General features: G+C 37.9%; 1 protein-coding gene across 6 annotated transcripts in view; it reads left to right on the top strand.

Moving 5' to 3' along the window:
* LOC127938311 (sorting nexin-14) overlaps positions 1 to 26,190 on the top strand; it is a 51,603-nt gene that overhangs the window by 15,601 nt on the left and 9,812 nt on the right. For 2 of the 6 annotated variants that reach the window (XM_052534840.1, XM_052534842.1), the window contains 13 exons: positions 3,325 to 3,457; positions 5,334 to 5,526; positions 5,629 to 5,712; positions 5,798 to 5,898; positions 6,152 to 6,263; positions 18,229 to 18,269; positions 22,531 to 22,650; positions 23,154 to 23,277; positions 23,621 to 23,785; positions 25,127 to 25,222; positions 25,371 to 25,462; positions 25,543 to 25,599; positions 25,687 to 26,139. In XM_052534840.1, coding sequence (XP_052390800.1) covers positions 3,325 to 3,457; positions 5,334 to 5,526; positions 5,629 to 5,712; positions 5,798 to 5,898; positions 6,152 to 6,263; positions 18,229 to 18,269; positions 22,531 to 22,650; positions 23,154 to 23,277; positions 23,621 to 23,785; positions 25,127 to 25,222; positions 25,371 to 25,462; positions 25,543 to 25,599; positions 25,687 to 25,692 — 1,324 coding nt within the window. In that variant the 3' untranslated portion in view covers positions 25,693 to 26,139. Of the gene's footprint in view, positions 1 to 3,324; positions 3,458 to 5,333; positions 5,527 to 5,628; positions 5,713 to 5,797; positions 5,899 to 6,151; positions 6,264 to 18,228; positions 18,270 to 22,530; positions 22,651 to 23,153; positions 23,278 to 23,620; positions 23,786 to 25,126; positions 25,223 to 25,370; positions 25,463 to 25,542; positions 26,140 to 26,190 lie in introns of those variants that run through there. The other 4 variants (XM_052534841.1, XM_052534843.1, XM_052534838.1 and 1 more) reach the window with 2 other exon arrangements.

Genomic DNA, 26,190 nt, shown 5'->3' with positions numbered 1-26,190 from the left:
AACACAAACACTTGCACAACTCCGTTGATGCTCTGTAAAAATAAACTCCATCCACTGGTCCCTTAATGCTGTTTCTCTTTTGGTAATCTGTGCAGGGTTGTCTTGCCCTGGCAACCAAAAACACACTCCTTTTGTGACATTTCGCGACGCTTTCGCTCTGATCAGTGAAGTCTGTTGTGCTCTCAGTGCTCTGCTATACGGGAGCGCGCGCTCTTCCGGCAGAAGTGCCTCAGGACCCATATAAGGAAATTCCGCTCCATCTAACGTCACACAGAGCCATACTCGAAAAAAACTTTCAGAAACTTGTGACAAACCGGAAGAGGTATTTTTGGAACAACAAGACTTTTGGATCCCACTATACAGTATGAATTATCATCAAATTACAATAAAAATCTCTCTCTCTCTCTCATACATACATATATATATATATATATATATATATATATATATATATATATATATATATAATACTTTTTTTTTTTTTTTTTTTTTTTTTTTTTTTTTTTTTTTTTCACTGCTCAGTTAAATGTATTTGTGTTATACTGTTATATTGCCCAGCCCTCTTTGGTATTTGAGGAGTGTATTATAGGTGAACACATTCAGGCTTTTTCATTTTGGTTCCTTTGTCTTCACATCAGAAGGATTTTAGGAGATGGTTTACAGTTTGTACTTGTTTCTTCTGTCTGTTTTCCCAGCTGGAGGTCTGGCGTCACACAGATTTGACAGTCTGAAAAGCTTGCTATTAAATAGTTACAAAATAATAACAAAAAAAAAAAAAAACTCAATAATGGTTGGGTATTTGATCTGGGAATATCAACAATCATCCGGTTATACTGAAATCTTGACTCAGTTTTGGATGCTGTCTCTCAACAGACACTTAGGAACTGAAAATGGTTCAACAACTAAACGACTACCTCTGGATTTTTCCATCTGATCTTATTGGATATTGAATTGGGTTGTTTTGGCAACAAATGAAAGTCAAACAGCAGCATCACATGAATATAATCAAGAAAAAAATTGCACTTGTTTACAGTTCAGCAGCTTCACAGTAATAAACAGGAAAACTGTGTTAATGTTGCAAAATATAAAAGACATCGAATTCATCAATAAAGAAGCTCTACAGAAGAAAATGGTTTCGTGATTCAGCTCAAGTCAGTTCAGTTGTTATCTTTTTACATAAGCAACCGCTGGTCATGTGTAGGGAGTCAGTGGGCATGGCAGTGTTTATTGGTGGTGAAGTGGTAATAGTTCCCTGCTGAGAACATATTTCAGCTGTAAATAGTCCATTACATCAGTTTTCTGTTAAGACCTGCCTGCTAAGCCAGTCTTTTGGTGTGTAATCTTGTCTGTACTCCCATGAGTGTCTGAGAAGGGCAAAATCAGCCACAACAGTAGCATAGTGTGTCATCCGCCCATCCAAATCAAGTTCTTTCGGTCAGTTAGTGTGGCGCCAGTTTAACAAGGGTTTAGCGGAGCTGGTAACATTCGCTTCCTGATTAGACTGTATAATAATTAGACTTTTGAAACGCTGCATATAAACTTTTCATATGAATAAAGATACTGTATACTTACGGGTTATTACACAGAATGAAAACAAAGTGTAAAATAAAGTTCTTAATATTTACAGTACAGTACTTTTCTATTAAAACTCTAGATATCTTGCAATGATTTAATTCTGGCCACACGCTTTGGCAAATCCGACACAAAGTTCTTCCTCCAAAGCTTTCATGTAGAAACAACACATTTTTATAATTTTTTTCAGACTGTAAGTGACTCATGGATATTGCATTGCAGTTGGGCAATCTGTTTGGATCTTGCAATAATATTTTTCTGCAAGTGTTTTTAGTCGTGTGTGCAGTAGGAGTAAGATAGCCAGTGGATAGACTGTGTGTGTACAGTGCTTCCAACAGCTCTGAAATATACTTGTGATAGTGGTAGTGGTAGGAAATGCTGGCATTACCCACTGGCACAAAAATGGTCTGGGTAATACATGTGATAATGTGTAGCCTAGCCTTAAAATAAAATGATAGAATTACATCATGAATTAAATATAGAATGACTTTTATCGAAGCTGACAGTGATTCAGTCGAGCGTTGAGTGATTGTCTCTTTCTTTTTTTATTGTTTAACATGAATTACACTCAATGACAGCTACAGGTTTATTAGGCTGCCGTCACTTTAAGACCTAATGCACAGATTCAGTATCTGATTCTTTTCTCAAATGCTCACTTCACTTACGTTCACTTAAGACATAACTGAGTTTTGGCATAACTTTGTGCGTGTTTGACAATTTAAGTTCAGTACACCATGAAAAAGAAAGAAAGCTTTCTTTGTGCATGTTTCAGGCGTGTGTGCACAGAACATTCTCTGATTGAACAGTATGCCAATACCAAATTGAGACCTCTCATAACCTCCCATGAACTTGAACTTAAAATATAAAGAAAAGAAAAAAAATCACTTGAAAGTTTAAACTGCCAAGAAAATTAATGTCAAGCATAAACTTTCATGATGACGTCAAACTGCAAAATCATGTGAATATAATTTCGAAAGAGATGAAATATGCTTGGGCAGACTTTAATATACCTGTGCGGCCTGCCCAAGTAAAGTCTGTGTGTGGGAAACACTGATGTACCATCTGAGGCTCAAAATACCCACTGACTTACATGGCTACACGCACCAGATCCATGTTTTTTTTTTTTTTTTTTTTTTTTATTCTTCATGCAAATTAAGCAGAGTAATGAATTACAATTTGATCTGCATTCGAACCATTTAATCTGTCCATCTCCAGCTCTCCTCTGGTGCTAATGTTCCCATTATCTGTGCTCGCATGCTTATTTGCTTCATTTAGACTTGACAGCATCCCTTTGGCCTGGAATTATATCACTGGCCACAGGTCCCCATTGGTCAATTCCAGAGCCACAGCCACATCCACCTACAGTAATACCAGCCCTCCCCAGGAAGTAAGTCTGGGGTGGAAGATGCTCCCACCTTGCTGCTCATCTTTGACCAGTTTGGCCATCTGTCTGTAATACAGAAGAAGGTCCAGGTTTAGCACAGGCCACAGGATTGATGCATGGGTTTACTGGACTATCTGCATTACCTTGCATTGTTTGAGCCTGTAGCTGTGTTGCACTTGTTTTTTTTTTTTTTTTTTTTTTAAGTTATTTAGTGTATATTCATCATTTCCTGTGATCATGTTTTCATTGTATAATGTGCCCTGTCATTGGTTGTGTGTCTTTGGTGCAGTGTAGAGTGCTGTTTTTGTCTTTTTAAGCAACTATTTTGAATTTGCAACAAAATAGTATCACTGTGTTTTTGCACACAGGAACACATCAAAGCGTGGCGAGTCGTTTGGGATCAGCCGTATTGGAAGCAAAATAAAAGGCGTGTTCAAGAGTAGCACAATGGAGGGCGCACTGCTACCACAGCACGCCATGATTGAAGAAGACGACGACACGGTGAGAAAAACCCTTCAGAAACACGTCGACACTGAACATTATAGTTTGGGGACCAATTCTCCTATTAACTACAACTTTTCCGATATTGTGTAGGCTTAAGGGATCTAAATTATGCTCATGCAGAACAAGGCATTAAAGGCATAGTTCAACCAAAAATGAAAAGTATCCCATTATTAACTTACCCTCAAGCCATTCTACATGTATATGACATTCTTCTTCCAGACAAATACAATCAGAGTTATATTAAATAATGTTCAGGCTAATCCATGCTTTATAATGGGAGTGGATGGTCAGCCAAAATTTGAAATCCAAAAAACTGAACCCATCCATTGTAAAATAAGTCCACACGGCTCCGGGGGGTTAATAAAGGCTTTCTGAAGCGGCGTGATGCGATTGTGTAAGAAAAACATCCATATTTACAACTTTATAAACCTTAATCTTTAACTTCCGCTAACTGTTGTATGTGTGTTCATGAGAGAGTGGCGTCCAGCAGATAATGTTGGGCGAAGGCATAGCGTAAACGCTGGTGAAAACAGCAAAGGAAAACCAGTGTCCTTTTGGCGCATATATTGAAATCCTCTTGACTTTTTTTTTCTCTACAAATCCTTGTTTTGTACTAATTCATGACTGGTCTCCTCTGCTCTTCTGCACTCGTCACTTCCACGTTCATCAACGGGTTTGCCTACTTTCTATGTCATCCACTGGACGCCACTGTCTCATGACTCTCAGTTCTTATGCTTTCAGATTTTATGCTATATATATATATATATATATATATATATATATATATATTATGGCTGGTAATTTAACGCCTTAGATTAATTAACTGGAGAATGGAGAACAATAATGCGTTAAAATTGTTAACGCGTTTAACGCACTTGCCCTGCCCCAGACCTATGTGGATCATCTGCCATTTCATACAGACTAGCTACTGACTAGCTGCACAATATCGTGTTCATTATCAAAGAAGATTCATCTGCGATAATGAACGCGATATTTTGCGTAGCTAGTCAGTTAACTATGGTTCTGTCTATTAAGTGCCGCTCCATTTGAAAGCAGGTGATGCCAATTTAGCGCTAATCAGGGAACCGGATTTACTGACTAAATGTGCATGATCATATTGTTATATATATATCGCCCAGCCCAAATATATGTGTGTGTGTGTGTGTGTGTGTGTGTAGGCTTTGTAATTACTACACCACTTGTGCAGTCACAAATCCTATAATGGTACAATTTAGTCAAATTTATTTTATTTTGTTTGTGTGTAACATTTCTTTTTTTTATGACATTATTATTTATTGTATGAATAATTATACATCAGTCGGTTAAGCAAAACATCTGTGATAATTTTTGGTGAACTTAAAAACAAAAAACATTTATACATTCACAGAAATGACATACATGTGGTACAGCACAAATATTTTAGCATCCCTGATTCTGTCCTTTCTTCTCCTATAAAGAACCACAGTTGTCCTCTCTTTTCCTGTTCTGAAGTTGGCAAACCTAACTCTGTACCAGTAATATGTAATGGTGCGTGTACCAATACAAGCACCACGAAATAGTGGTACAATCGCAAAAACGACTGGAACTTGATAATATGACAAAAAATAATAACATTATTAAGAATTCTTAATAATTTATATGAGTACATTTTTAATGGTAATTATTATTCTACGTTAATAATACATGAATGCATTAAGTAGCATCAAGAGCGATTAGTGTTTGGCCTTTGTGTTATCACTCTCAGCGGACACATCTGGCTGTTGCTCAAAACCTGTGACGCCCTCTACAGAACGTGCACTCAATTACGCAGACATTTTAATTGGCACTCTGTTTCGAGGATGTTTTCCGAACATTCACGGTTGTGTACGGTCAGGTGGAGGAAGCAGTGATGGTGTTTGAGGACGACTCTCCAGGGCCAGTGGAGGTGGTGGGAACTCAAGGAACGTCGCGAAACCTTGCCGCTTGGACCATCTCAATCCCTTATGTGGATTTTTTGGATGACGAGGTTAAGAAAGAGCACACTCCAGTCTTCTGCATCGACGTGGAGCGCCACGACAGAAAAAATGGCGAGTTTGCGTACTAAATTTACATTAAATTGCATTTCATTAAACTATTTATTATTACACAAGAACAGAGCCACTTTGTGAAAGTGCTTATTTGCTTCACAGTGGGGCACGAGACCGAGAGCTGGTCTGTGTGCAGAAGATACCTGGAGTTTTATGTGCTGGAATCTAAACTCACACAATTTCATGGTAAAGTTGTTTGTTGTCTCTCTCTTCTTGACAGAGGCTTCCGTTTATGGATTATTCATCTCTCTGCTTTGTTTTTCTATTACAGGTCCATTCCAGGACGCTCAACTCCCTTCCAAAAGAATCATTGGACCAAAGAATTACGAATTTCTGTCCTCCAAACGAGGTGAATTTGAGGAATATTTACAGGTAATTTACTTGAGCTTTTTACCCTTGCCTTCATCTCATTAACAAAGTGAAGTACAAACAGCTTTCAGCAGTCTGACGTAAGGTTGCTTAAAATCAGGCCTTCTCTGTCTGTATTTGCGTAGCATGATTGCTATTAATATTTGTCTGTTGACGAAGGACACCGACTCTCTGCTTGTATTTAAACTACATGTTTTGATGTATCAGGGTGATGTAGTGTGTTAGATGATGACATGAATCTCTCTGTTTCCTGAAGAATCTGCTGCATCACCCTGAACTGAGTAACAGTCAGCTGCTGGCAGACTTCCTGTCTCCTCACAGCATCGAGTCTCAGTTCAATGACAAAAAGCTTCCAGATGTCAACCTGGGTATGTTTACTCCCCCTTAACCATGTCCACATAATCTGCTCTACTTCACACAACACGCCTGCGCATTTGATTTGGTTTGGTTTTATTCGGCCAGCTTCTTCTGTGCTTCTTTACTAAAAATGGATGACAACATTGTTCACATGGATCAGTGAAAAAAAGACTAAAAACACTGAATCAGGTCTGTTTGATTAAGGAGACATGTGAAATGTGCAAAGTTACTTCAGGCTCCAGGAGCGTAGTTTTGGATTCAGATCCAGTGACTGAGTAGGCAAATAAATAACAGCAAATTCATTGTCATGTTCCTGAAACTAGTTTGAGATGACTTTGCTTTGTGATGTGATGGAAGCAGGCATACAAGATTGGTCAATTATGGCCATGATGGGATAAACACGGTCAGCAACAAGACACAAATAGACTTTAGCGTTCAAGCAATTAGGTTTGTGCCGATAGACGATTGTATCGTGTATCGACAATAATCAGAGATATCGACATAAGCAGATTTCTCTGTCGATAATCGAGACGATATTAGGCTCATTCTCCTATTAATGTATTAGATAATAATAATAATAATAATAATAACAACTATTATTTTTATTAGGCTGCTTATTATAATTCGGCTATCAAACTGCACAACTATTTCACTTCATCACTGCATGAAAATTTACTATGGTTTTACTACAAATAAAACCAAAAAACCATAGTTCCTATAGTTAAACCATGGTAACCACAAATTAACCATGGTTTTGCTATATTAACCACAGTTTAACCATGGTATTTGTAGTAAATCTGTGGTTATACAATTGGTAGTCAATACGCCAAAAAACCATAGGTTACTACAGTTATAATATAACTATAATAAAACCATGGTTATTTTTTGTAAGGGATTTCACACGCACTGCGAGCGCAGGAGGATTAGAGCCTGTAGTCGCTGAAGTTGTCCGCTTTGACTCGGATAACTCGTTAAATCCATGAAATGAAAGAGATAGAAAATGAGGAGTTGGTGTCCCACACATTTAATGGCTGCTACACGGCATCGCGCTCTTCTCAAACATGAGAGATTAACTCTTTCTTGGCATTACAAATGAAGTAAAGACAAAATATTAACAAGGCGGCAGAGCGATTATAACACTCACTATGTGGTGATGACATGTAGAGGCACTATGTGAGAACCACTATGGATGATAAGTTTGCTCTGCCACCTTGTTATTATTTTCATGTACTCCAAACTATAATGTGATGCATCGTTTTGGCCGTTACTAAGTCTACATCCACAAACAGACTACATCGTCTGCAGATATAAGGTATTTCATTGCACTTTAACAAGTAATCTGAACGGTCTATATATGTGCAATATTTTAAACGAGCCTTCACTAACTGAGTTTAATGCCACGGTTATGTTAGAATGCATCTCATTCTTGTTTTTGTGGCGGTGCGTCGAGCTCGTCATGAGGCGGGTGGTCCAGAGCGCTGTATGACTGATGCATCAGTTCAATTCAACTTACTCCAAACATATGAACTTACCTGCTTTAAATACTTTATATTTAACGTGTTCATTTATGCCCAATATTAGTGTTAAACTCCTGGACTTTTAAATGAAATCTACTATTGATTTTCACCGTTTACGGACTTTACAGAACATTTAGACTGATTAATTCCGTGCGCAGATGCGGCAGATTTGAGTCCAGTTGAGTCCGACTATATATGAACTAGCTGTTTTAAATACAGTATTTTTATATTTAACGTTAGTTTATCAGTATGTTTGAAAGTATATATTTTCGATTATTGGTGTTTCCATAGGCTCTCTCTCGTGCACCGGCACGGTTTAAAACACCAAATAGTTCTGCTATGACAGGAACAAAGAGTCTCTCTCTTGCTCCACCCAGCCACGATAATATTGTGTATCGTCGATCTCACGGGCTGACGATATGACGATTTGAAAAATAACCATATCGCCCAACACTACAAGCAATGATTGTTTGGTATTAATGGGCCTGAATTGTGTCAAGACCTTCCTCACACCATTACACCACCGCTAACAAGCCTGAACTGTTCAAGCACTGCAGGTACAGCTTCCAAATTCACCAGACCAGGCTGTATTTTTCCAGTCCAGTTCTTGGCTGACTGAGGTGAAAGCTGATGTGTGGTCCACTGCTGTTGTAGTCCATCCGCCTCAAGGTTTGATGTGCTCTGCCTCATCAAAGTTAATTATTTCAGCTCACAATAATCTCCATAGATATCTCTGATCTAGAAGCATGTCCATTTACAGAACTGCAGCCAGCTCTTTTGCACCAAAGAGTAAACTCCCAGGAGATTCTGTGTATTTATTTGTGTTTAGAAGCTGGTCTGGTCTCATTAGTCTGAGCTCAGTAGTTTTGACGGGAACAGACACCATTCAGTCAAACAACGGACAATAATAATCATGTGTTCTGTTCTCCCAGCGAAGGTATCTCACAAATGATTTTTTCCTGCCCCACAATAGGGGTGCAGAGACCTTATTAGGCACTTGATCTTTACTTTCTGTAAAGATTTCTATTGATTTTGGCTCTGTGCAGTGCCAAAAAGTTGCTGTTTGGCATTCTGTACCTCTACTAGGCTACACAACTTACTCTTCAGTGATCTGGCATTAGTCCTGTCCCCTGCACGGCTTACAGTAACGCTCCTTCACCTCACAATCAAATACATCTCACTCCCTGATATTTTGTAATGTCATAACCTATTAAAACATATATTTTCTATTATTATACACAATCCCTTATGAAAATTAGCCATAGTATTACTATAGTAAATGTATAGAAGGCTAGCCAGATTTTGTTTTATTTTATTATTATTATTATTTTGGCATGTTTATTACCAATTATAGCCTATAACCACAGTTTTACTACAAATACATTGGTTAAACTATGGTTAGTGTAGCAAACCGTTTTTTTTTTTTTTCTCTATGGTTTAACTAGTAACCAATAACCATGTTTTATTCATATTTTATATACAAATTTTCATGTTATATATTTCTGAAATGTATTTGTGAAAATGATTAGGCAGCCTCAGCACACACCTAGTATTAGGTAACAGAAAATGTCGGGAAACGACACCTTTGTCCATCTCGTTGGGTCGTTCGTCCAGTCACAGATATCGTACGGACAGTCCGACCCAATACGGCTCAGTTTTTATACATATGTTGTTCTGTCGAGTGGCAGAAATGATTTTATGTTGGCCATTCTGAATCTACACCATGCTTTTCCAATGAGGGGGAAAGGACTGTTATCCCCACCCGACTCCGCCCACACAGCTATGACGCGACAGCCAACAAGTCAATTGCTATTTTTAAAGATCTATTTCTAGTTAATCTAACCCACAATCTGTTTCTGCTTGATCTCATTTTCCGTTTATGTAATTTGTCTGGTTGATATGCAGATTAACCCTCTGTGGTCAAAGACCGCACCAGTGTGGTCTGTCACGTTTTTTCATGATGACCTCGAAAAGAACTAAAAATAAATTTCAAATCTAAAATAAAAACAGGAAATAACCAGGGTGTGCTTTCAGCCGTCTCGGTCTCAGTCTCCACGTATAACTTTCTGAAACACGTCACTAAAATGAATCCAAACTCAGCGATTACTTGACACACAAACATGAGAAATATATATCTATCGAAAGCTTGAAGTGTTTACTTTTAAATGAAGTAAGTCTTGTCAAATACAAATATTGTTTGTTAACACAACCGTTTTAAAATCAGCATCACCTTGCAGATGTAATAGTCTCTTGCGATTGAACAGTTGCAGGCAGATTAAATCAGCTATGGAGCCAGAAGTAAATTACAAGTTGTTGTTGTTTTTAACAGACGCTCTAGAAAAGATATTAGACGCAGAATACTCTTCTCCACACCACTGTATCCCATTGTTTGGCCAGTTGATGTTCTTACAGCGCCACATAACTGCTGATTAGACACTGTTTAAGCCCTGCTCACACCACCAGTGACAGGATCACATTCATTTTCAGTGGAGAGCTGGCAGCCATTAGTGACAGGATGGAGACACAACAGTGACACAAGTTGAGAAAAGTTTATGCAAATGAGCATTAAAAAAACTCCCAATAAATGTCCAAACAGCATGCTGTTTATTATTATATCTTGCATCATTTACAGCTATTTTTACATTTGATGTTGATTTGAGGAGTTGATTTGATTTGAGAACTAATCGTCATCATGCAAACTGATAATTTATTGCAATAATTTTAAATTCAGTCGAGGTACCTCTGACATATTATGACATAACATTGATGTTTAATATAAAGTCTTTAGGGCCACAGGCTATAATATGTTGTGTTTAGATAAACTGCTTCGAGACCAACCAGTTGGAAAGAGGTTATGTACAAATCATGCAAGCACCCAATTTCTATTTATTAACATTGCTACAGTAATTATTATAACACATGAAAGAAATTAAAGAACCATCCTTGATTGTCAAAATAATTCCAGGTTCAGTTCATTCAGCCAATTGGAGGTCTGATTGGTTAAAGCTTTATTTATTATTTAAAGCGGTGTTTACAAAGTAGCCTATTTTACAGAGAGATGCATATGTGAAAACAAGTAAAACAAATTACTAGCTACAATAACCAGATTATTTTAAAACAAAAATACAACAATTAAAATAACAAGGAAAGGCCCTTGCAAAAATCTGTTTTAAGACAACTTTTTAAAATTGCATAATGATAACCTTTGACAACGTTTAATTCAGGTGCGAAAATAATATCTATAGCGCGTGAGCACAGAGAGATTTGAGAGTGCACAGGACAAAGTTTGAGAGAGAGGAGAGACTCGTCTTAAGTGTGGAGACACGCGGAGAGATTCGCGCATTGTATTAATGTGCTTTCATACTACGATAATGTGCTTTCGACATTTGTCCATAAAATAATGCCATAATGGAGAACTTAATCACATTCAGAGTATGAGTATGTCAGAGTATGCATCTGTTAATAGCTTTTCAGATTAAATCAAGGCTACCGCTGGAAATAGATCAAATCACAGCTTCAACACCAGCCTGCAGTATTCACAATGCGATCTGCAAAGCTGAACAGTCTCAAGAATCGATATCGGCCAGCTTGTGGCATTCAGCAACATGGCATGACATCTGTGAATGACATTTCGTCCCCTTGGAATTATAAGGTTCTATCTGACATTTTTGTCAAAATTTAGTTATTCACATATTCGTATTCTGTCAACGTATTTACATCGTGATAGATTTTTTAATGTTGTGTACATTATGGGATTTAAAAAAAAAAAAAAAAAAGGTTCTATCTACACAGTCGATTGGAACACAAAAACTTTGAAACTCAATATCTCAAAACTACTCGTAATGCAGATAGAACCTAATAATTCCAAGGGGAAGATTTATAACTGTTATTAGGCAGCCAGCAGAGGGAACACCTACTGCAGCAAACTAACAGTCCAACACTGGTGCTGTGTCGCAATGTCAGTGAGGATTTATGTGTGACCATTTAGAGGAAACTAGGGAGGAGATGATCTATCATTGTTTGGATGAAAGGGAGGATCATGTAAAAATGTTAACTATCTTAAAAGAACATGGATGTTCTCAGCCATGCATTTCATTATTGGATATCTCAACTCTAGAAAACAATAATCAACTGAGTACCTTATTTACATATGTTAAGTTTAAGAGTATTTAATTCAATTCAATTCAATTCAAGTTTATTTGTATAGCGCTTTTTACAAAATAAATCGTTACAAAGCAACTTTACAGAAAATTATGTTTCTACAATATTTATTAGTAGCTAGTAGTTTGTGCACATTTGACAGGATTTTAGAAAAATAATGATAATAATACAAGACGTAGTCAGCTAGACGATGAACTATCAATATTATTAAGTTATTATATGATTCAGTCGCACATTTAGCAATAATTGTTAGTTCTGTTTGTTGATTCAAGGTAGCATCATCTGGGGTCCTCTGAGGGTCAGCATCATCTCTTCTCAGGTGTTCTGGATCCAGACTGGAGCTTGTTTAAATCCTAGTTACCACGGGATGTAAATCCCGTGGCGAAACATAGAAACAAAATACAGACATCATTAGCATAGCTGCTGATCCAACAAAGTAAAATTAGTTTAACCCAAGCTAATGAATAAAAATGCAACTTTGAACAGATGCAACTACACTCACAATTAAAAAGAAACATTATTCGAATGCTTGGCGAAAGAGATGTGTTTTTAATCTAGATTTAAACAGAGAGAGTGTGTCTGAACCCCGAACATTATCAGGAAGGCTATTCCAGAGTTTGGGAGCCAAATGTGAGAAAGCTCTACCTCCTTTAGTGGACTTTGCTATCCTAGGAACGACCAAAAGTCCAGCGTTTTGTGACCTTAGGGTGCGTGATGGATTGTAACGTGGTAGAAGGCTAGTTAGGTATGCTGGAGCTAAACCATTTAGGGCCTTATAGGTAAGTAATGATAATTTGTAACTGATACGGAACTTAATAGGTAGCCAGTGCAGAGACTGTAAAATTGGGGTAATATGATCATATTTTCTTGACCTCATAAGGACTCTAGCTGCTGCATTTTGGACTACCTGTAGCTTGTTTATTGACGAAGCAGGACAACCACCTAGAAGTACATTACAATAGTCCAGTCTAGAGGTCATGAATGCATGAACTAGCTTTTCTGCATCAGAAACAGATAACATGTTTCGTAGCTTGGCAATGTTTCTAAGATGGAAGAATGCAGTTTTTGTAACATTGGAAATATGATTTTCAAAAGACAAATTGCTGTCTAATATAACACCCAGATTTCTGACTGTAGAGGAAGTAACAGTACATCCGTCTAGTTGCAGATTGTAATCTACAAGATTCTGTGTAGTGTTTTTTGGTCCAATAATTAGTATCTCTGTCTTATCCGAATTTAATTGGAGAAAATTGTGTGTCATCCAATCTTTTACATTTTTAACACACTCTGTTAGCTTAGATAATTGGGAAGTTTCATCTGGTCTCGTTGAGATATATAGCTGAGTATCATCAGCATAACAGTGGAAGCTAATTCCGTATTTTCTAATAATATTACCAAGGGGCAACATATATATTGAAAATAGAAGGGGACCTAGGACGGATCCTTGTGGCACTCCATATTTTACTGATGATAAATGAGATGACTCCCCATTTAAGTAAACAAAATGGTAGCGATCGGACAGGTAGGATCTAAACCATCTTAGAGCCTGCCCTTGAATACCTGTATAGTTTTGTAATCGATCTATGAGTATGTCATGATCTATGGTGTCGAACGCAGCACTAAGATCAAGTATGACTAGAAATGAGATGCAGCCTTGGTCTGACGCAAGGAGCAGGTCATTTGTAATTTTAACAAGTGCAGTTTCTGTGCTATGGTGGGGCCTAAAACCTGACTGAAATTCTTCATACATATCATTTTTATGCAGGAAGGTGCTCAATTGAGCAGACACAACTTTCTCTAAAATTTTAGACATAAATGGAAGATTTGAAATAGGCCTATAATTTGCCAGTACACTAGGATCTAGTTTTGGTTTCTTAATAAGAGGCTTGATAACCGCCAGCTTGAATGGTTTTGGGACGTGTCCTAAAGTTAACGACGAGTTTATGATATTGAGAAGCGTTTCTTCTGCTACAGGTAACAGCTCTTTCAGTAATTTTGAGGGTACAGGATCTAATAAACATGTTGTTGGTTTAGATACAGTGGTAAGTTTATTTAGCTCTTCCTGTCCTATGGTTGTAAAGCGCTGCAGTTTATCTTTGGGTGCGATGGATGAAACTGAAGTGTTAGACGCTGTAGAATCTACATTCGCTATTGTATTTCTAATGTTATCTATTTTATCAGTGAAGAAATTCATAAAGTCATTACTATTTAACGTTGGTGGAATATTTGAATCAGGTGGCATCTGGTAATTTGTTAACTTAGCCACTGTGCTAAATAAAAACCTAGGATTGTTTTGGTTATTTTCAATGAGTTTGTGTATATGCTCTGCCCTAGCAGTTTTTAGAGCCTGTCTATAGCTGGACATACTGTTTTTCCATGCAATTCTAAAAACTTCTAAGTTAGTTTTTCTCCATTTGCGTTCAAGACTACGAGTTAATTTCTTGAGAGAGTGAGTATTACTGTTATACCATGGTACAGTACGTTTTTCTCTAACTTTTTTCAATTTGATTGGGGCAACAGCTTCTAATGTATTAGAGAAAATAGTGCCCATGTTGTCAGTAATTTCGTCTAATTCGTGTGTATTTTTGCGTATAATTAGCAGTTGAGATAGATCAGGCAGGTTATTTGCGAATCTTTCTTTGGTGGCTGGAACAATAGTTCTGCCCAGACGGTAACGCTGCGACATATAGTTAATATCAGTTATACGCAGCATGCACGATACAAGGAAATGGTCTGTAATATCATCACTTTGAGGTACAATATCTATAGCAGTAAGATCGATTCCATGCGATATAATTAAATCTAGTGTATGATTAAAACGATGAGTGGGCCCGGTGACATTTTGCTTGACTCCAAAGGAGTTTATTAGGTCAGTAAACGCAAGTCCTAATGTATCATTTGCATTATCAACGTGAATATTAAAATCTCCCATGATTAGCGCCTTATCAACTGTAACTAGAAGGTCTGAGAGGAAATCTGCAAATTCTTTCAGGAATTCTGTATACGGCCCTGGTGGTCTATACACAGTAGCCAGAGCAAGAGATACATTAGATTTCTTTTGCATGTCTGACAGAGTAACATTTAGCAGAAGTATTTCAAAAGAGTTAAACCTGTATCCTGTTTTCTGGGTAACATTGAGAATATCACTATATATTGTTGCAACACCCCCGCCACGACCAGTCTGACGGGGCTCATGCTTATAACAGTAGTTTGGTGGAGTAGACTCATTTAGACCAAAATAATCATTTGGTTTTAGCCAGGTTTCAGTCAAGCAGAGTAAATCAAAACTATTATCTGTGATCATTTCATTTACAATAACTGCTTTTGGTGCGAGTGATCTAATATTTATGAGCCCAAACTTTAAAAATTGTTTTTGTTCATTTACTTTACATTTTTCTGGTTTAATTACGATAAGATTTTTTCTAGATCCTACATTATATTTATATTTTGACCTCACTATTCGGGGAACAGACACAGTCTTAATAGGTTTTACAGCGCAAGTACCTTTAGCATTTAAGCGGTTAGAACAAAACTCATCATAATGGTTATTTGAGAATTGTCTTACTAGTCACATGGAGCGAAGTGTCCTGGAGATGTTGTCAGAGAGCAGCTCCGCTCCAATTTTGCTGGGGTGTAATCCATCAGCGCGAAACAGTCTAGGACGCTCCCAGAAAAGATTCCAGTTATTAACAAATAGCAGTTTCTGTTCTTTACACCATGACAACAACCATTCATTTAAAGCAAAAAGTCTACTGAACCTTTCGTGTCCTCGTCGATACGTGGGCAGTGGTCCTGACACGACGATCGTCGCCGCGGGCGTCGTGCTGCGAACCGTCTCGATCAGGCTCCTGAAGTCCCTCTGGGAGGGTACATATAACTACTATCCTGCTTTTTAGGGGTATATAAGGTACAAAGTTGTCCTTTTAAGGGAGCTGTTTGCACATTTTTCTGACAGTGCAGGAGTTCTTGCATGCGTTTCTATGTTTAATGCAGAGAGTTCAAAAGAATGCCCCAATCACATAATTCAGACACACTTCTGTGTGTGCTCAGTTTGAGGAGAATGTTGCGGACTGTGCCCTTTGTAGAGATATTAAGCGATTTGTTTGTGGTAAATCTGGGTCTAACTTTTTTAATGGCCCTATCAGGTGTGAATGTGAGGTCTAGACAGTGTGTAATTGGGACTGCAGTCATTCTGAATCATCAGCTCACGCAATTTAAGCATCGTACTGCTCCCACATGATTGGCTTATTATAAAATCACATGAATAGTAGGTTTACAGGTGTTTCTGATAAAGTGAGAGTATAAAGTGCTGCAGCAGCAGAATGATTAAGATGCCAATGTTACATTTAATAATAATAATCATAATAGCAATAAGCAATTATTCCACCTTTTACAGTAACCCCGAAAAGGTTTCGGGTGCTGTAGTGAAATGCCATTGTATTAAATTACAAAATATTTTAAGCCAAATATAATCTCTGCTTTATGATACTAGAGTTTTCTTTATCAAATTCTCTTTTGTTTTCAGTGTTATCACACTAATTATGAACTGATTTTTCATGTGAACATATGTTTTATAATCACAAAATGGTGCAGTATTTTTCATCTTCATTGTCAACACTAGATTATCTTTTTTTCCTCCATTTTGCTTGAAAAGTGTGCTTGTCTTTGTTTAATATGATGCTAATGTAATGGTGTTCAGACTTTTTTTAAAGTACTGAAAGGCCACTGTAAGTCAATGTCCTAATTTCATTCATTGTTGCTGTTTCCTTGGATTTATCATGTGTGAGTATATCAACTATTTAGACAACATGAAATGTTACTTAGGAATTTTAATGCACTTCTGAAATCTGATTGGATGTTTTGGAAGTTGCAGTAGTGAGAAAACAGTCTCCAGCTGTCTCTTTGGAGTAAGCTCATAAATCAGTCTGACAACATGAGTTAAACATTGTTGAGCCAACAGCTGAGAGGATGTTTGTCCGAGAAAACAGGAATCCTCATGGTACAGATTATGGTACAGAAATAATGGGATGTCCATGACAGAGCTGCCTTCTAATGAACTCTAAAGTGTCATGATCCTGCAGTGCTACTGTAATATATCCTGCCACATTTTTGTTTGACTTTATTTTGTCGGTCTTTCCTGTGCACTAGGAGACAGAAATATATATGTTTATCTCAGAGCAGCTCTCCGACTTCCTTTCATTAGGCGGTACCAACATTGTGCATACATACAAACGTACATACAAACACGCATTACAATGTGTAAAAAACAAAAACTCAGTTAAACCATTTACACGATGTGGTAAAAGCACTCACTGATATTTTTTTAAATGCACATGTAGAAATATTTGTCTCTAGTTTCAGTAGCTTTTGTAGCACTGTATTTATTTGGGGCAGCAAATTCACAATCAGAACAACCTTAAACATTTTTATAAAGAAAAGCAAAAAAGCTTAAGATAAGTAAAAAAAAAAAAACATTTCACTTTGGCAAGATGTTCAGTAAAAGCCCAATTAGTAAAATCTGTATAGGTTTATGTAAAAATAACGTTAACTACTGTAGATAAGAATAAATAGCATAAATGATCTTCTCAACAAGTCTTGATTTATTATTTGAGTCTATTTTTTGTATCTAGATGAGTGTGTTTGTACACATGTGACTGCATATAATGTAAATTAAAAACAGGGTTTTTCTAACACGGAGCCTTGAGGGACCCCTATTTCAATAGTCTATGGTTCAGATCATTGTTGATCAATCTTTACATATGTATTAGGATCTGTTAAATGAGACAACCAAAATAAGATTAGATTTTTTTTTTTTTTTTCTATAATACAACTAGATGAACTAAAACCAGATTGGATTGCAGATAAGATGTTACATATATTTTAAGGATCCCTATCAACTGGATATTAATTCATTTCTCCATCACCTTTGCAGCACAAGGCAAAACAGATCGTACAATATTTGGATCAGTTTTATCACCATTCTTATAGACAGTAGATACAATGGCTATTTTCCAAATAAAATAGCAATATTGTTATAGCGGTTTGTCTCCAAGGATATGGCCAGAGTGATTCTGTTTTTCTGTAAGAAACTCAGCTGGACAACCGTAATGACACTCTCACGTTTTTCTTATCAAGTCTGACACAACTTGAGAACATCTGCTAGGAATAATGGAGGAAATCCCACAGTTTAATACTTAGGATTATGGCCAAAATTATGCTTATAACATAATGCATAAAAGTATATAAATTATGTGAAGAGTAGGCTTTGAATATAATGAGTTTCTGTTTGTCTCTGCAGGGAAGATATTTAAGTCTGTGCCAGGAAAACTGATTAAAGAGGTAAGAATTTGGATGTATGTTTGATTGTATTGTGCCTTAAAGTATAAATACACACATAAAATCTATTACTTTTTAAATACACATTTCCTGGTCTTATCAATGATTCATCATTTCACATTATTCCAACTGTAACAGTGGTCTTTAGTTAGCATGCGCATTTGCTTTTAGTGCATTGCTGTCCTTAAAATGGTCTGTTTTCCCAGATGTACACATTCAGGCTATGTGTACTACAATAATATCTTTATTTTTTTTTTATTATTCTGCCATTTGATCAAGACCATCAGTTTGTTCAACCAAATATCAAATTTATCTGGTAAAAATTCAGGTGGGAAACAATATTCACAATAATTTAGTGACACTGTTTGATTAAATTCTCTGCTGTACAGCAGTGGTCTCAACCCGCCCTGCAGAATTGAGCTTCAACCCTAAATAAACAGGATTATTAGTGCTGTGTTCCATTTGTACTCAGAATTGGGAAATTCCAAGTTCCCAGCAGGAACACCCTCCCAAGTCAAGTCAAGTCACCTTTATTTATATAGCGCTTTAAACAAAATACATTGCGTCAAAGCACTGAACAACATTCATTAGGAAAACAGTGTGTCAATAATGCAAAATGATAGTTAAAGACAGTTCATCATTGAATTCAGTTATGTCATCTCTGTTCAGTTTAAATAGTATCTGAGCATTTATTTGCAATCAAGTCAATGATATCGCTGTAGATGAAGTAAGCAAGCCAGAGGCGACAGCGGCAAGGAACCGAAACTCCATCGGTGACAGAATGGAGAACAAAAAAAACCTTGGGAGAAACCAGGCTCAGTTGGGGGGTCAGTTCTCCTCTGACCAGACGAAACCAGTAGTTCAATTCCAGGCTGCAGCAAAGTCAGATTGTGCAGAAGAATCATCTGTTTCCTGTGGTCTTGTCCTGGTGCTCCTCTGAGACAAGGTCTTTACAGGGGATCTGTATCTGGGGCTCTAGTTGTCCTGGTCTCCGCTGTCTTTCAGGGCAGTAGAGGTCCTTTCTAGGTGCTGATCCACATCTGGTCTGGATACGTACTGGATCCGGGCGACTGCAGTGACCCTCTGATCTGGATACGGACTGGATCTGGTGGCTACGGTGACCTCGGAACAAGAGAGAAACAGACTAATATTAGCGTAGATGCCATTCTTCTAATGATGTAGCGAGTAAACCGGGTGTTATGGGAAGTGTTCCCAGTTCCGGTTTACTTACTAATATGCTTCTAATATCCAAATCCGTTGAAGGATTTATAGGCTGCATTAATTGTGTTATGTGTAAGCCAGGTCAAAGAGATGGGTCTTTAATCTAGATTTAAACTGTAAGAGTGTTGGGAGTTCAGACTTAGAATCTCGGATGAATCACAACAACTACAACTTTAGAATCCAATATGGCTACTCAGTGCATCAGCAGAAGAGAAACTGTAGTAATGTATTGTTTATTAGTGTGTATGTTTGTCTGTCTCAATAAAGTCTGTGGTGCACACAGTACTATCCAACCTCTTTTTGGGGATCTGATAATATGGTGTTTATCTGGGCAAAATACAGTTTATAATCGACTGGTATGGCTAACAATGGACCTGTCCATCATGGAACGATGTCCAGTTGGATGTGATGTCATTCCCAGCTCCGACTTCTGGAGAATAGAAACTTGCAAGCAGCTGGAGCTAACCTCTGCAGGGCTGTGGACTTCCAGGAACTGAATTTGAGAACACAGCTGTACATGTCTCTAGCTTTCTTCAGATTTTATATCTCTTATGGGACAAAATTACTATAGTTGTTTAGCATCAGTATATATTCAATACAGTGGCTAAATTAACGAAAAATAAAGCCTCAACAAGTGTTGACATTTCCCAACACCACAACAGTAATGACTTTATGAACTACTTTACTTCTAAAATCGATACTATTAGAGATAAAATTGCAACCATTCAGCCGTCAGCTACCATATCATATCAGACAGTGCACTATAGACCCCCTGAGGAACAGTTCCACTCATTCTCTACTATAGGAGAGGAAGAATTGTATAAACTTGTTAAATCATCTAAACCAACAACATGTATGTTAGACCCTATACCATCTAAGCTCCTAAAAGAGGTGCTTCCAGAAGTCATAGGTCCTCTTCTGACTATTATTAATTCCTCATTGTCATTAGGATATGTCCCCAAAACCTTCAAACTGGCTGTTATTAAGCCTCTCATAAAAAAGCCACAACTTGACCCCAGAGAACTTGTTAATTATAGACCAATCTCGAATCTCCCTTTTCTGTCCAAGATACTAGAAAAGGTGGTATCCTCACAATTATATTCCTTCTTAGAGAATAATGGTATATGTGAGAATTTCCAGTCAGGATTTAGACCGTATCATAGTACTGAGACTGCTCTCCTTAGAGTTACAAATGATCTGCTCTTATCATCTGATCGTGGGTGTATCTCTCTATTAGTTTTATTGGATCTTAGTGCTGCGTTTGACACAATTGACCACAACATTCTTTTGCATAGACTTGAACACTTTGTTGGCATCAGTGGAAGTGCATTAGCATGGTTTAAATCGTACTTATATGACCGCCATCAGTTCGTAGCAGTGAATGAAGATGTATCATATCGATCACAAGTGCATTATGGAGTACCTCAAGGCTCAGTACTAGGGCCGCTACTCTACAGCGCTGATATCGCTGTAGATGAAGTGACCCCAACTAAGCAAGCCAGAGGCGACAGCGGCAAGGAACCGAAACTCCATCGGTGACAGAATGGAGAAAAAAACCTTGGGAGAAACCAGGCTCAGTTGGGGGGCCAGTTCTCTTCTGACCAGACGAAACCAGTAGTTCAATTCCAGGCTGCAGCAAAGTCAGATTGTGCAGAAGAATCATCGGTTTCCTGTGATCTTGTCCTGGTGCTCCTCTGAGACAAGGTCTTTACAGGGGATCTGTATCTGGGGCTCTAGTTGTCCTGGTCTCCGCTGTCTTTCAGGGCAGTAGCTAGTCCAAAATGCAGCAGCAAGAGTTCTTACTAGAACCAGAAAGTATGACCATATTAGCCCGGTCCTGTCCACACTGCACTGGCTCCCTATCAAACATCGTATAGATTTTAAAATATTGCTTATTACTTATAAAGCCCTGAATGGTTTAGCACCTCAGTATTTGAATGAGCTCCTTTTACATTATACTCCTCTACGTCCGCTACGTCCTCAAAACTCAGGCAATTTGATAATACCTAGAATATCAAAATCAACTGCGGGCGGCAGATCCTTTTCCTATTTGGTGCCTAAACTCTGGAATAACCTACCTAACATTGTTCGGGAGGCAGACACACTCTTGCAGTTTAAATCTAGATTAAAGACCCATCTCTTTAACCTGGCATACACATAACATACTAATATGCTTTTAATATCCAAATCCGTTAAAGGATTTTTAGGCTGCATTAATTAGGTAAACCGGAACCGGAAACACTTCACATAACACCGTACTTTCTACATCATTAGAAGAATGGCATCTACGCTAATATTAGTCTGTTTCTCTCTTGTTCCGAGGTCACCGTGGCCACGAGATCCAGTCTGTGTCCAGATCAGAGGGTCACTTCAGTCACCCGGATCCAGTACGTATCCAGACCAGATGGTGGATCAGCACCTAGAAAGGACCTCTACTGCCCTGAAAGACAGCGGAGACCAGGACAACTAGAGCCCCAGATACAGATCCCCTGTAAAGACCTTGTCTCAGAGGAGCACCAGGACAAGACCACAGGAAACAGATGATTCTTCTGCACAATCTGACTTTGCTGCAGCCTGGAATTGAACTACTGGTTTTCGTCTGGTCAGAGGAGAACTGACCCCCCAACTGAGCCTGGTTTCTCCCAAGGTTTTTTTCTCCATTCTGTCACCGATGGAGTTTCGGTTCCTTGCCGCTGTCGCCTCTGGCTTGCTTAGTTGGGGTCACTTCATCTACAGCGATATCATTGACTTGATTGCAAATAAAAACAGACACTATTTCAACTGAACAGAGATGACATAACTGAATTCAATGATGAACTGCCTTTAACTATCATTTTGCATTATTGAGACACTGTTTTCCAAATGAATGTTGTTCAGTGCTTTGACGCAATGTATTTTGTTTAAAGCACTATATAAATAAAGGTGATTCAAAAGTCAGACACATCTGTTTTCTGAAGAAAAAAAAAAAAATTCTCACAGAATGTGAAAAGCATGAAATGGTTTTGATGACTTCATGATGTTTCTTCTTGCTGATTTTCTTTAGAAAGGACAAAACCTGGAGCCATTTATCCAGTCATTCTTCAGTTCCTGTGAATCCCCCAAACCCAAACCCAGCAGACCTGAGCTCACCATTCTCAGCCCCACTGCAGAAAATAACAAAAAGGTGCTTAACTACTCAAAACACTAACATTCAATAAAATCATTTTATTTTTAAGAAAATGTATTATGTCATGTATTATATCATGTAATGTATTAAAACCAGATTCAGTCAAACATGCTTCATAATTATCTGCACTTTCAATAGATCACAAGCATAAAAATTGCTAATTTATTAAATCTTTAATTTACATTTACTCTGCATTTTCTATTTATACTAGCCTTATAAAAGACATTATTTTTTATATTTGAAAAAATTTAAGGTGCAGTTTTTTTCTTTTTATCTTACAATTCTGACAATTGAGTGATTCAAACTCACAATTGCAACATTTTTTTTTTTTTCAGAATTGCGTGATATGAACTCAAAATTGTGAAAAATAGTCACAGTTCTGACTTCACAACACAAAATTCTGAGTTATAAAGTCAGAATTGTGAGATTTATGATTTGACTGTCATATTCTCTGATTATTTTTCATACTGGAAATAACATTTTCACTCATACCATTTTAGCTATTCAATGAAGTGTACAGAAACAATGCTAATCTGCCAGAGGGCCTGGAGAGAAAACACAACCAGAACTACTTCATGGAGCTGATGGAGGTGGATGGAGTATATGACTACATGATGTACATAGGTGAGTGAATGTAATTCAAACAAGTTCAAACGAGTTTATTCATTGTAACACTTAATAATGAAGTATGATTACTGAAAATAAGAGCAAATCCAGAAACTAAAAACCAAGTGGTCTCAAGTGATCTGTTTGGTGTTATATTTTCCAAAGAACACAAAAGTAACCGTTCATAGTGACTATGTTTGGACAATGAAAGTCCTATTAAAGACTCGTGCACTTTTCTCTCATGTAGTCATGTAGTAACCAAATGAGATGTGACACTTCTTTATTTCTGTACAGACTGGTATTACACAACAGTATTTCACAGTTGTTAGTGGAGATTTCTTTGTATTTTTTTTGGTCACAGGTCGGGTTGTGTTCCACATGCCTGATTGGCTGCATCACTTCCTGAGTGGAGCTCGTATTCTCTTGAAGAGGACTTTAGAGGCGTATGTAGGGCATTATTTCCAGTTCAAACTAGAGCACATCATGCAAGAGCATCGCCTCGTCTCCCTCATCACTATATTGCGAGGTTTGTGTTGTTCAAGTCCACCTTTCTTCAAGTTCTTCAATACATGATACCTGTTATACACTCTAAAAATAATGCCAAAATGCATCATGAACAATAGAACTTCCTCATGGATGTCTGCAGTTACTTTGTTCCTGGTGCCTTGCCAGCAGTACCTTATCAGACTCATGCATTTCAGGACTTCCTTCCACTTCACTTTAAACATACATTCTCTGAATAAGCACTTCCATTAGGGACTCACTGGAAGTTCAAATGAGCAAAGGAAACCCTCAACCCCTCGATTAGGACGGAGTGATCGAAACCTATTCATTGCCTTATTTTGGGTTCACACTCTGAGTATGATTTTTATTGTTTCACCAAAAATCAGACAAGAAAAAAAAATCAGGTTAAACAGCTTTTTTTCATTAATATTAATAATTCTCAGACAATAATTTTAAGCAGTATGGAAAAGCACAACTTTTGTGTGTTGTCCTGAAGCTCAAATGCTAAGCAGTGCCAAGAACATAGGTTCGATTCCCAGATTGGGATTCAGAAAGACACTTTGCAGGCATGTTCATGACCATTGATGAGAAAACAACTCAAGAACTTCCAGTAATCAAAATAGGTCAAACTGATCTGCAATTTAATATAAGGGATGATTCAGGCAGCTCTAGATCCCAAAATCCAATTTGATTTGTGAAGTCACATCAGACAGCACTTATTCTCTCCCACCCCACACAGCTCTAGTGTATAATGAGGGTTTTAACTACAGTTTTAACCAGATTTATCCATGATTACTACTTATAATTACCATTAATTTGTTATATTGCTACTATTTTGCTTATTAATTTCCCCAACCACTCGAGCACACCTGTAGGCCTATAGAATGGTGCAGAAAACCAAATCATTAGGATAAAAAGAGCAAATAATAAATCTGATCCATTGTGAATTTCGGATTTAAGCACTCACTATGAAGTCCACGGGATGGCGCATTGTTAAGAAAACAGGGCAATAAAATTGGAACGCAGTACAGTCTATACAAACAAGCTGTTGAGTTTGATCAAGTGTTTTATTGGATAGAGACACATACTGTGCTGTTGGTGAACCTCAAGGATTCGTGTTAGGAAACACTCTTTTTGTGGTCTAATGGTTAGTGAGTCAGACTTGTCAGAGGTCACGGGTTTGAGTCTCAGTTCCATCAGGAACTGTAGGTGGGGGGAGTGAATGTACAGCGCTCTCCTCCACCTTCAACACCTACGACTGAAGTGAGACCAACACAATGAACCCCCAACGGCAATGCACCGGGTTTGTGTTCTCATGGTCAGATTTGTGTTCTTCATCTGATCTGATTCTGCACCTCTGCAGATGCTGTTTTCTGTGAGAGCGCAGAGGAACGCTCTCCTGAGGACAAACAGAGACGAGCCAAGCAGACCTTCGAGGAGATGATGAACTACCTGCCAGGTACTTCATAACAGCTGCACTGATCGCTTGTTCGTGACGAGCCCTGTTTTTAAGCCAGACCTCAAGTACATTTTCCTGTCCGTCTCGAAATGCAGCAGGGTTTTGAACTTTCATGGGACATCCCTAATTGATGTGTGGTGTTTCTCAGATCTAGTCGGGAAATGTATCGGTGAGGAAGCAAAGTATGAGGGCGTCAAGATGCTTTTCGATGCCATTCAGCAGCCACTGCTCAACAAACAGGTGCAAACTGCTGTAGTGTACACTCATCTAACGGCCTCCCTCTCTGCTCTTCTCTTTATTGACCTCTTGTTTGCCCCTAGATGACGTACGTGCTGCTTGACATCGCTGTCCAGGAGCTGTTCCCAGAGCTCAGTGAGGTAACGCTCTCGCGCCCCACTCACACTGTGACACAGAGCGGCTCATGATGTTCATTAATGGAGCTTCTGCTGTTTTGTCTTTTGTAGAATTAGAAGGCAGTTCTCTCTGACTCCACTCAATGGATGTAAAACATTATCGGACTTAACATCGACATTATAAAGCGTTTATTGCAGAACTAAAATACAATTTTATTTATTGACTTTAATGGGGTTTGTATGGCATGGTTGAATCATTGGAAAGCCTGCCTTATTTTTACAGTTTAGTAGTAACAGCATTATAACAAAAGATTTGGATTAAGGGGAAAAAAAGCTCATTATCAGTATGATGACATTCTTCAGATCTGATGTAAATAAACCATTTTACACTCTTAATGGTCTCCGAAGATACTTAAAAAGACACAAAATACAAGTAGAAAACAGAACAGAACTGAGACATTACATATGTCACACTGTTAAGAGCCATGTGTGAAATAAAATTACTGGAAACATGTTTTGTAAATGTTCTGGCTTTGCACGCAGTAAATAAAATCTTAAAATCGACCTTCAATATCCCACGACTTAGGTGCCCTTGAGCAAGGCATCGAACCCCCA

Source organism: Carassius gibelio, chromosome A20 (assembly GCF_023724105.1).
Source record: "Carassius gibelio isolate Cgi1373 ecotype wild population from Czech Republic chromosome A20, carGib1.2-hapl.c, whole genome shotgun sequence".
Taxonomy (NCBI): domain Eukaryota; kingdom Metazoa; phylum Chordata; class Actinopteri; order Cypriniformes; family Cyprinidae; genus Carassius; species Carassius gibelio.
Note: the sequence above shows the minus strand (reverse complement) of the source record. Positions and strands in the feature narration are given on the sequence as shown.